We start from the raw sequence: 12,162 nt of genomic DNA, 5'->3' as shown, positions 1-12,162 counted from the left end.
TTTAATGCAGAAAATTGATTGACAATATAGAAAACAACCACAAACTCATAAAAAAAATTCTTGCTAGCAACTTCCCTCAGTACTTAGCAAGTCTCACCTGTTGGCAGTGGTTGCTGTAATATCAGCCCGAATGCTGATGCGCGCTCACGACAGCTAGTGCTGCCATCTTTTGCTGGTCTCTGTAACCTGACAACACAAAACAAACATCATGACCCTGCAAGCCAACTGATAACTATGCACTATAGGTGTGTGAATAGTGCATCTGACGGTGTGGAGATTAACGAATAAAATACTTTAGTTTGGAATCAAATAAAAAATTATAACCAAAAAATATATATAAATTTACTTTTAGGAAAAATTTAACTTTTGAAGTAAAAATTAAATTGTGTGCTGTTAGTCACAATGAATTACAAGTTACTATATTCAGAAAATATCAAGTTGTAGGGGTGTTCGAAGCTTCGAAAGAGTCTAAGTTGAATCGAAGCTAGCCGACTTCAAATCGAAGTTAACACCAACTATTTTCTTCGAAGGAATCATCAATTACATGTTATAGTATTGTGGCTTCGTTCAAAACTGATGTAACAATGACTGATGTAAATAATGATCACTTTATTTATACAGTAAAATAGAGTTCAGAAATGTATTATTTTTAGCATCAAAAGGAAAAATAATTTAAATAAAAACAAACATTTACGGTGATTGTTGGCAGCTGCAATCTTATGATCACAACTTCACAAAGGTTAGCCAAAATAACATGATTTACAAGAAAAAAATAAGCACATTTGCATCATGAACTGAGAAAACTATAAGTATTAAGAGAAAGATTTGTTTCATCCCACACACATAAAACCAATGCAACGATTACCTATAGTACATATCAAAAGATGATACGTATTTGTGAATTGTCTAAATATTTTTAACAATTATACGTCTAAAGAATTTCTAATAACAGCGGTTGGCATAGATAAAGCTACCTGTTGTGAATTTCAAATTTCGTTCAGAGATTTGGTGTGTTCCAAATGTCAGAATTGCTTGGAGAAACAGTAACATGCGCAGTTTTTTTTTTAATTATATACTTGCGAGTCGAGGTTTGAATTGCCAAAGTAGTTTCACTTCTACCGCGTGTACTGAGTTTTGTTATCAAGGCTGACAGCATCAACCTGGCAACAGTGGTCACTATTTATACTCTGTGCTGAAAGCCAAGCGTGAGACAGACCATACCTGTGCCTCAGAAGCTTCTCTTGTTTTTCCTCGGAAATGTCAGGTCCGTGCCTGTGGTTCGGTCTCCTCTGCTCATTGGACAAGTCCTCCGTCTGCACAACCACAGTCACATGCTCAGATTACGTGCAACATCTCGACACATCATCTTCCAATCAGTCGCGGTCCTATGGAAGGGGTGATGTGCCATCAACACTTAACCTCTTAACAAAAAATAATATTAAAAAAAAAACCTTTTCAGGACATAATTCATTCATTAAAATAGCCAAAAAGCTATAACTTTTCTAAATTTCTGACCCCCTATTTAACTAGGAGTTATACCACCCTTACCACCCGAAATTATCTGGTCATCCGTTCCCATGTTGCCCCTCCCAAAATTCGAAGCCGGATCCACCACTGGTTCTAAATATGATAAATAAAATTCCAAAAATTTAAACAAGCTACAATAATCAAATACAGAAAGTTACATGGAACATAACTTGAATGCATCCTAACCTCAGTATCTTGGTGTGTGAATCTGCTCCACACTATTATTAAAAAAACACTTCAGATGAATGTGAACGAGTCTTCCAGTACTTGCCACAGATGTGTATCATCTAAACTCGGTAATGAGTAAATTCACATGTTCTCACACTGCAAACACACTTTTTAATACAAAACTGGGACACAAAATTTAACAAATAATTCTTTAAAATAGTGCCAAGCAAAAACATACAAAAAGGGTTTTCAAAAACATTTCTTTTAACACGATGCTCACGTAGTTTTGGCACCCGCCAATAGAATTCCCTGCTGTAGCAGCTACGTAGACTAATGAATCATTAGATTTTCAGAGCAAAAGGTTAAAATATATAATCAAACGGCTCCAATGAAAGCTAAAAAGATTTGTAAAAATACTAAACCCCGGCTTTGGGCCTGGGTTTTGACAATATATTTTATTAAATTACTGCCCATCTTGTTAAAATTCATTTAACAGTTAATACTATAAAGTTTTCCTTTGACTTTGTGAACTTTGGTTAACGCATCTGCCACATATGGGAGCACCGAGGTGACACATTTCCATTCCATGACTCCTGTCGTATTCACGACATTACTCCTAGTAAATGCCATATACCAAGAGCTAAGATATCACAATCAAAATTCCCCCGCGTTTAAAATGTTCCACCTCCTACAATACATGGTTAGTGCTCTTTCACCTCCACTATTTGTTTTTAGGAAAGAGCACCGTTATTATTGCGGACAAAAGGTTGGTTTACAAAGGCTTTCCACGTTTTGAAACATCCTTTTCTATTCCCCGAGTTTTTCCAATTTTCCTGATTTCACATGTCAGCAGGAACTCTGTGTACAACCACCATACTGGGTGGCTAGCACACCTGTGATAAACAGTTCCCTGCCTTAACTAGATTTGGAAAAACATTTGCCTGACCATTGATATTAGTCAGTCACCAAAAACTACCAAAAATTCTAAATTCAAAAATACAACCCGTACTCATTTCACAGTTTACTATTGCAATAAGCAACTATCAATCATTTCATCGCACTACTGTCAAATGCACTAAAGTCCACGCAACGTGGCCATAGTGCTGGAACACTTACGACCAAAACAAAGTGGGAGAAAACCTTTTTGTAATACTTAGGTACAGAGTGGAAAGGGGGAAGAAAGGATGTGTTTGTGGAACCAGTAAAAATCAAAATAAATCTCTGCTAGAATTATTTTTTCAAAAACGTCATTAAAAAAAATTCCCTGACTATATCCGGGTGTCCACACAAATATATAAAAACAATTTCATAACTTTTCCTCGACTTCCCATGACCAAAATTACAAATTCCCTCACAAATGTTTTTAAAATAACTTTTTCAACAATTTTGTGAAAGAAAAAAACAATCCAGCCTCCACCACCCCCACAGCTACACTAGTTCAAACAGAACCTTGCATAAACCCATTCTACAGTGTGTATGACTAGGCACTAAAACTAGATAAAAATCCGGGGGAAAAAAATGTGTCTAAAGTCTGGATGATGACAATAGGAAACATGAAATCTCCCCTCAAATTACTATCACCACCGTATTTCCATGACTTTTTCAGGTTTTAAAGTATAAATTCCCTCACATACCCTGAACCAATTTTTACTTCCCTGACTTTCTATAACGCGGAGATCCAGTACCTAAGAAATTCTCAGAATTTTCCCTGTTTATAGCCGCCATGTTAACAGGCCACTCATTGGCGTCGCAACCGGGGGGGACGGGGGGGGGGGGGGGGGGACACGTCCCCCCCAATAATAAAAGTCTTCAATTTCGTCCCCTCCAATAACATATTTAGTTTCGTAGTTATATTATTAATATTATTTCTGTGATACAACCCATATGTTGCGCATGGTGCATTTAGTCCAATCGTGGTAATGTGAGCACTGTTTTTTTACAAATTTGTTCTCTGAAAATATTTTTTTATAAAAAATAAATTATATATCGCAACCAACTATAATTAGAATATTTAGGAAAGAAAAATGCCTAAAATCCAACCTTTTTGCACCTTCAAAACCCCAAATTTTCCCGGGGGAGGACCCCCGGACCCGCCCGCTTTTTTTCCCAGGGGATGGATATTCCTCGACAACTAAATCAATTGCAATCCCCCCCCCCCCCCCCAAAAAAATATATCCACGCGACGCCCATGGGCCACTTGTACAAATGGCAGGTGTTCCCGAGACGTGGGAACAAGCTGCCAGGGAACAGCACCTGTGTGGCCTTGTCGACCAGCAGCTGGCCGCAGTACATGTAGAAGGACTCGGTGGGCCACTGGCCCTGCAGGTACAAGGTGTCCAGGGAGGCGGTGCGACGCATCACCGGGCCGCCGCCCTCCTGGCCGGTGCCCATCGCCAGCGTCCGCGACTTCCCTGCAACAGCCACTCCCGCATCAACCTGACCGTAAACTAACCCAGCAACGTTCAATATGTGCACCTTTAGCTGTACGGCACACGTCCGACCTTAAGCCGAATTCTTCCCACACCTTGGTTAACATGTCCGGAATAACGGAAGCAACAGTCTCTCCAATTCTGCGTCTCAACTCCGGCAAATCATTAGGTAGACACTATCTTCTATAAAGCCCCAAAAGGGAATTTAAAAATTACATGGCGTTACATGTCAGGTGAACGTGGAGGCTAGCAAAAAAAAAAAGAGCTCTGTCGTATCGACCATCACGACCAGATCAACGGTCAGGGACTTTTTTGACGTTCAACTGCTCTCGTACAGACTGAACGCACGTTGAACAGAAATTACAGATTCACTCTTAGCAAATTGCACAACTCATAACACTTTATGGTCAGGAGTCACCATTTTGCGTAGGTGGCGGCTGCAAGCGAGAAAACAACAAAGCAGTGCTCGTGAATATACTTATCTAAAACTGTTTGAGTTACACTTTAATTGTGACCTTGAACCAAAACTCTAAAATGCTTATAGTTTGTACTATCAAAATTTACAACTGGGACATTCTTGCATGGACATACTGTATGTGAGCACGCAACTGACATGCTTTCAATGGAAAAAAGCTTATTTTGAAAATCAAATTATGAAGAAAAAAAATCAGTAGAAATAAAATAAACAGGAAGAGATCCAAACCAAACATGCAATTTATTTATGGGTCTTCAAATTCACATTTATTTGACCAATAATGTGTCAATATGATGGCACAGATGATAACAGAAAGACTGGTTCAAGATCTTAAAGCAAATAAGGCGTCAACAATGCAGTAGCCATAAATCCTGTGAGAAGTTTCGACTAAGCTAATAAAATTGAAGCTCGTTTTAATATTTGATTTGACTTCACCAGAAATATGCTATTCATTTCATTTGAAGCTTCAAATGTCATGCAAAGCTTCACAGTTGACTTATGGCTACTTCATTGTTGACGCCTCAATCACTTTTAAATACTGGTAGCCTAAAAAAGAAAGATGCTTCTCAGCTACAAGCCCAAATTTTTTTTTCATTTTGAAATTGTGCTTTTTAATTTCACAAGTGCAGATGATCGTATCTAAAGAAAACTTTTTTTAGGTTGGTATGATCAGCCACATAAATAAAAAGAAACTTATTTACATTAATGATTTTTATATTTACCATCAATTCGAGGTATGTGGCCAATTTAATAATGTGCTGTAAATAACAAGAAAGTTTTTCATCTGACATTTTTTCATATTTTAGTATTTAATTTAATAATGCGGCAGCTTTTTGTTTATTACAAATGTTAATACAAATTGTATAACATATTTATGATAATATTTCACATGACTTTGGAACTGTGTAAGTAGGCCTATTGTTAGTTTTGAAAAAAGCAAAATCTTTCTTAATCACATATTTTTTATGGTATGAAAATACTTATTTTTTATGTTATATATATTTGCATAAGTATAGTCAGTTACTTTAAAAAAAATTAAAAGGTGGCACTAGGTCTACTTTTATCAATGCACAAAATTGGTTTTACAATTTTTACAAATATTAATTTTTTTTTTTACTTAATTCAGGTACTTTATAAAAAAAACGGGTAATGTGATTTTGACTTTAAAAATATTTTACACATTCGATTTTATATTCTCTTTGCATCAAAAAACTGGTATTGCATTGGATATCATCCAAAAAACCTTACTGAAAATCATTTTAAAAAATTCAATTTGAATAAAAACCAATATAAATTTTGAAAAATCTCTTCACCATGCCTAGACAACACTATTTCAAGCAGTACGGCGGACTATGAACTCTTGAGTACTGACTCTGTGCTCGTAACTTAATGTGAGCAATGCCAGAGTCCTGCTAATAACCACCACCACCACTTGCCTAAACACATAAACACAACATCTCTGAGATCAGGGGACCCCCAGAGATCTCATACCACAATACATACATAGGCCTATTCATTTGTTTATGGTTCCCATAAAGCAAATTCTTTTGATTTTTTTTTTGTGTTCATCCCATAATTCATGGTTAAATAAACAATTTTGAAATCACATCCATTCAGACCAAAGTTGGTGTCACGTATAACTTGTTTCAAGTTTGAAAAGTTTAAAACTAGTGTCAGCGGTGCACATTAGGGCAATTTACACGACACACACTATAACCAGGATTCAAACATGAATTGGCTTGGAGAGATGTGTGTTCTGATCACTGTATCATTAGGGTAGTGATTAAGTTTTCCTATTGGTGTCACTGTTTCCTCACCCCTCCTCCTTCACCTGCTCTTCAATCATCCCCCATCTTGTCTCTTTTTGTGCATTCTAGAGTGGCCTGTGCCAACAAGTCTGTCAAAATGGTAGTCACTTGATATAAGATTCACATTATGCACCAGCCATGTTGACCTGGCTATTCACTGAAAATAAATCCGGATGTTTTTTTCCCATTTTTTCTCCTTTGCGTCTGATAATCATGTGTCTGGCCAACAAAAAGTGGTTGAATTTGCAGAAGGACTTTCAAATTAACACTGTGTCTAAAAGTACCTGAGGAATAAATTTCCGGACTTTCTAAGATCCAATAAGAAATATATATTCTTACAACTTTAGTATGTCACATGGTCTTTTTATAAATATAAGAAGCAACTTGACATAACTTTTTGCTCTACTAATTACAGGAACATGTCAAATTTATGTTATAAAGCTAAAACCTCTTCAGAGATAATTTCCACATGATTTAAATGGACGGTATTTAGATTTAATGGATGAATATTAACTGAAGTGAGGTGTTAAAAAAAAAAAACCAAAAGCAAGCTAGCAAAAGGCTGCTATAAATTAAATTTTTGTAACCATTACTATTTATTCCGTGACTCTTTTGTGACATGTAGTCAGCTTGATTAATAATATGGCTTTCATGATTATCACTGCATTGCAAACCAGCATTTTGCCAATTGCATTTCATGAAGCGCTTAAAATTTTTTACCTATCTGGTGCGAACAACCTATTTTTTTTTTACAAAAAAAAGAAAATCTTCAGATTATGCAGGATGCCAACTTAGAAGACATTTGGCATACATTCATTCAACAAAACTTACAACTGAATATCTATGAAACCACAGCTTTGCTAAACTTATTCAAGAATATAGGCTCCCCATTTAAAAATCACACAGGTTCGCACAGCGAGACGAAATACACTGCACTCACTGCCTTGCTCGTAGAGGCGACTGAGCACTTGATGCATGTGTCATGTTGCCCTATGCACATACTTGCATTTCTCTAGGTAAGTGGATTCTTAAAGTACAGTACGTCCATAAAAGAATGTTCCAGTTATAAATTTTAAAAGTATCAACTGTAAATGTGGTAGTGTGTTGGTTCAAGGTCATAATTAAAGAGTAACTCCAACAGCTTTAGATAAGCACATGCGTAAGTATTGCTTTGTTTTCTCGCTTGCAGTGCCACCTATGCAAAATGGTGACTTCAGAGCATAAAGCATTTGCAATTTGCTAAGAGAGAATCTGTAATTTCAGTTACACTTGCATTCCCCATTGGAATCTCTTTGTAAGAAAGTGGTTGAACATCGAAGTCCCAAACCGTTGGATTGGTTGCAATGGTTGAGACAACGAAGCTCTTTTTCGCTGGCCTCCACGTTCACTTGACATAACGCCATGTTATTTTTTTTTTACTTTAGGACTTTATAAAAGATCATGTCTACGTTCTGCCGCTACCTAATGATTTGCCAGAGTTGAGACACAAAATTGACTCTGGACGTGTTAACCAAAGTGTGGGAAGAATTGGACTTTAGGTTGTATGTGTGCCATATAAAGGTGCATATATTGAACATTTGTAAGAACAACTAGGTTAGTTTACTTTCTATTTGATGTCTAAATTGAACTGTTATAACCATTGAAACCGGGACATTGTTTTATAGACAGCCTATACTATGCTTGGTTAAGTCCTGGAGGTGACCCCCATCATTCTCCATCAAGACGACTTCAAACTGCAGCACAAATCACACACATTATGTAAGAATGAGTATGTTAATTTCTGTTTGCTGCTGTAAAATTATTCTAAGGAAAATGGACTGACTCGCGTCTGGTGTTTTTACCGAGTACAATATCCATTGGAAGTACAACGATGTGAAATAAAGGCCAGCCTGCAGAGATGCTTATCTACGAGTCACCACGGGTGCCATAACCAGGAGAGGGGCGACATCCCCCCCCCCCCACTAAATAATTAGATGTTTCATTTTGTCCCCCTTTCCCCTTCCCACCACAAATCCCCCCAAAAAAGGATTTTACTTTACTGCACCTATAATTGAGTAATAGTAAATGACCCTAAGGTGTGTTGTAAATGATGATGCATGTGCAACCGTGTAACTTTAAACCTTCAGGTCAATAAGTAAGAGGTGAAGTCTAGAGGTAGAAGAGCCAGCCATGCCACTGTTAAGTGAAGGAGGGAGGTATAAGTCAGCACAGAAATTCTAGCCGGCTGCACAGCAGTAAAAGCGACTTAAATGTGTACTTACCAAGTTTCGAAGCTTTTAAATGGAATGATGTTTTAGGTAGCACAGTTAAGATATGCACAGGCAGTTTTTATTTTATCATTGTGGGTTGCAAACTATGTCTGATACCGAATCAGAGTTCATAATCTGAGTTATGGCTCGTCACATAAGCATGACGCCTCAACAATCACGGCTACCAAAGACCAATTCAGTTCCATGTACGCTCAGTACTAAAGTCTGTTAAATAAGGCATTTGACAGAAAGTGTTGAGTTACTGATCGTAGAAACTAATCAAAAACACTGTGTTTTTTTTAATTTTAATTGAATATTCAAGTAGGCCTATGTATGCATACTCTATATATATATAAAATTGTGTTTGGCTGTGCCCATGGCCATATGGTGCGTGAAGTTGCTGGATTTGTTGGTGTTTCACAGTGGACTGTTCAACATGTCTACAAGCAGTGGAGTACTACACGTGGCTACGAAACACATCAGAATTGTGTTCGGAAAAAAGATCCTGACTGAGAGGGACCTGAAATTCATTTCACGGCTTGTGAATCAAAATCGCTTCCAAACCCGACAGGAATTGCTGCAGTCAGTGAATGAATGTCCGTCCCAACCTGTTAGTGAGAGAACATTACATGAACTACATGAAATGAACTTTTGGAGTCAGTCACCTCGCAAGAGGCCATTGCTCACACAGGCACATAAAGCTGAGCTTCTTCAATGGGTGGAGTTACACTGTCTTAAATGATGCTTGTAATGATTTCTCCAGGGGTGATGTTAATTTTGTCTGGTGAGCTTATATCTATATATATAGTGTACTAGCTGACCCGGCAGACTTCGTACTGCCTAATAAAATTTGTAATGTGACATTTTTTTGTTCCTACATATTTTATAGTCGGGGTGAAAAATTCTCCTGAACAGAACCGTCACCCTGGTGATAGGGTGTTGTGAATAAGAAATATAATTAAATAAAACATATAAATAAAAAGATAAATAAAAAAAATAAGTAATCTCTTTATTGTTAATCATGTGAAACATAATAATTTTTATTTTCATTGTAGTGCATGATTAGATCGGTAATTAGCTTGGTTTGTAGCATTTCAGGTTCTTCTACCTAAATTGATTCGTTTAATAGGAGGCATATCTATATTATAGATTATTTTGTCACATGCAATAATTAGCGATCATAGGTAAATAAACACTGCACAAAACACTATATAGGTAAGAATTTGTTTCGTGTATAAGTTGACAAAAGCAAACTCATTAGGGTAGGTAACCTAAAATCCAAGAAAAAAAAACACTGACATTGACAGTTTGTTGTTGTTTCAACTTTTTTTTAATTTGATATGACTTGGAGTCAAATCCTTCAAGCCATATTTAAAATAGGGAAAATAAATAATAAAAACTTAAACTTATGAAATACTTTTGGTAACGCTGGTTTTGTTTGACTGATGTAATGACTTGAAAACTGATGCATTTTAAAGTAAAACAAATGAAATAATATCGCGAAGCCGACCAAATTGAACTATTCAATTTCGGTTTATTTATTTTTTTTGTTTATCTGTGCTCCAACGCACACTGTTTTGATAGATATGATTGAACTTTGTACAGAGGTAATAAAGTGCAAATTGACTCTTTGACGTTAGGAACATACCTACATTGTTTAAACAACAATGAGTGCTCGTTTTAGTTAGAAAACGTTTGTATGGGAAAAAGAAAAGGGCTGGTTTTAGGGTTTTTCCGGCAATTATTCGAATTTTTCTCGCCGTAAAAACCATCTTTGAAATTCAACGAACATTTAAAAAAAAAAATTGGCCAAATTGGTCCAGGCGTTGTTGAGTTATGCGCTTACCAACACATTTTGCGATTCATTTTTATATTATAGATGATGTGTGTATATATAGTTAATCCTTGTTTCGATAAAATTAAAATTCAAAAAATTTACAAAAGCTAAAAAATATTGCGTAAAGTTGCTTCAGTAAACTCGGGTACCCGTGTTAATAAACCCATACTGATTCAGTAGACGTTGAGAATGCAGCATGCCAGTTTATCTCAAGAATATTTCTTGGGCGTACAAAGAAAAACCTCCAAGCCCAGGTTTTTATTTTGGCAGATTTGTTTCTTTGGAAGTTTGGTAAAAAAAGTGTCAATAATTTTATGTGTACATTCGTAACAGTGTTACACATTACATCAAACAAGTATATTTACCATACATGTTCCAATATTTTACACAAACAGATACACACAGAATTTTTCTCATAACTTTGTTTTATGGTTTCCTTTGTATGCTCAATATTTAGAAGTGGTAGTCTAGTAAAGGTAGTTTCAGTCCGATGAAATAAAATTATTTTCTTAGATTTTAACTTGCTAATAATTTCTATTTGTTCTATTTCATAATATTTTGCTATAGATTTTGCACATACAAAATTGGGGTCTTCTATCCTTACACTATCAGTGATATAGAACTATACAGATAGCATGTCTAGCAATACTTACTGTTATTAAAAATAAAATATATGCATTGTAACGGTCGACCCCTAATTTTTTGCAAATGGGAAACGCGGATGACATTGCAGTGGGTGTAGACCTCGATTTCAGTTAGCCAGCGCTCTGGGCAGACAATCTTTAGCCGCCGCCCCCCCCCCCCCCTTTTTTTTCTTTTCCATTTCCTCCAAAATATCATACAATTTTACAAATGTAAGCTTATTTATTATAAGCTTTGAAACAGCACCTTATGCAAAAAAAAAAAGTTTTTCAAAGAGGCTGTTCTAGGGTAACAAATTAAATTTTTTACAAAAAAAGAAACAACAAAATGGAAAATAATTGCCAAAAAACTACTTTGTTTTATGCAAAGGTTTACAAAAACAAAGACATCAAAGTTTTTTGATTGAAAAAGGTACAAGTTTTGTAGGTAAAAAAAATATATATAAAACAATGCAAAAGTTAATACATAGTAACCAATCCCTCACTTAGCAAGTCTTCATATTGCACGAACTCATTTAGCACGATGTTAATTTTACTGCCCCAGTCTTGAATAGCAAGTCTGTAAATTTCAGTTAGCAAAAAATAGCCACAGGAAAAAAAATGTTGGGCATGATGCCACAAAGTCAGTTTCAACTCAGTAAACAACAGATGTATCGTGGCACACAGTTATTAGTCATACGAGGGAGGAATAGATGGGCACGCAGGTCTGACTATGCTATCTGCTGTTGTACAATCATCAGCTATGGCAAGTTAAGTTGTGGCTATGGAGTGTAAAGGACCAAATGTTTTTACGTACGCACATATGCCACCGTGCCGTACCATTGTCGCCCGACCACAGACCGGGCTGTAATGAATTCAGTCTAGCCAGTGGCAGAGAACTCGTACAAACACAAGCAACATCTGCCCATTGGTCTGCCAATAACAGTACGTGCATAAGCACCTGCAGTTGGAACCATAGTGGAATCATGGTTTCCAAGTGAGAGCAAAATGCATTGTGTTAAAAGTATTTGAGACAAAACTACAAGTAT

The 12,162-nt window shown here is 36.4% G+C and overlaps 1 protein-coding gene across 3 annotated transcripts in view; it reads right to left on the bottom strand.

Annotated features, from left to right (window-relative positions):
• Window positions 1-12,162, bottom strand: part of LOC134536735 (protein FAM117B-like) — a 40,559-nt gene that overhangs the window by 10,033 nt on the left and 18,364 nt on the right. For all 3 annotated transcript variants that reach the window (XM_063376625.1, XM_063376627.1, XM_063376628.1), the window contains exons 2-4: window positions 3,949-4,106; window positions 1,222-1,313; window positions 98-186 (exon numbers count right to left, since the gene is read on the bottom strand). In XM_063376625.1, the coding sequence (XP_063232695.1) occupies window positions 98-186; window positions 1,222-1,313; window positions 3,949-4,106 (339 nt within the window). The remainder of the gene's footprint in view (window positions 1-97; window positions 187-1,221; window positions 1,314-3,948; window positions 4,107-12,162) is intronic.

The sequence above is a fragment of the Bacillus rossius genome, chromosome 11 (genome assembly GCF_032445375.1).
Source record: "Bacillus rossius redtenbacheri isolate Brsri chromosome 11, Brsri_v3, whole genome shotgun sequence".
Lineage (NCBI taxonomy): Eukaryota > Metazoa > Arthropoda > Insecta > Phasmatodea > Bacillidae > Bacillus > Bacillus rossius.
This window is presented reverse-complemented; position numbering and strand designations above follow the sequence as displayed.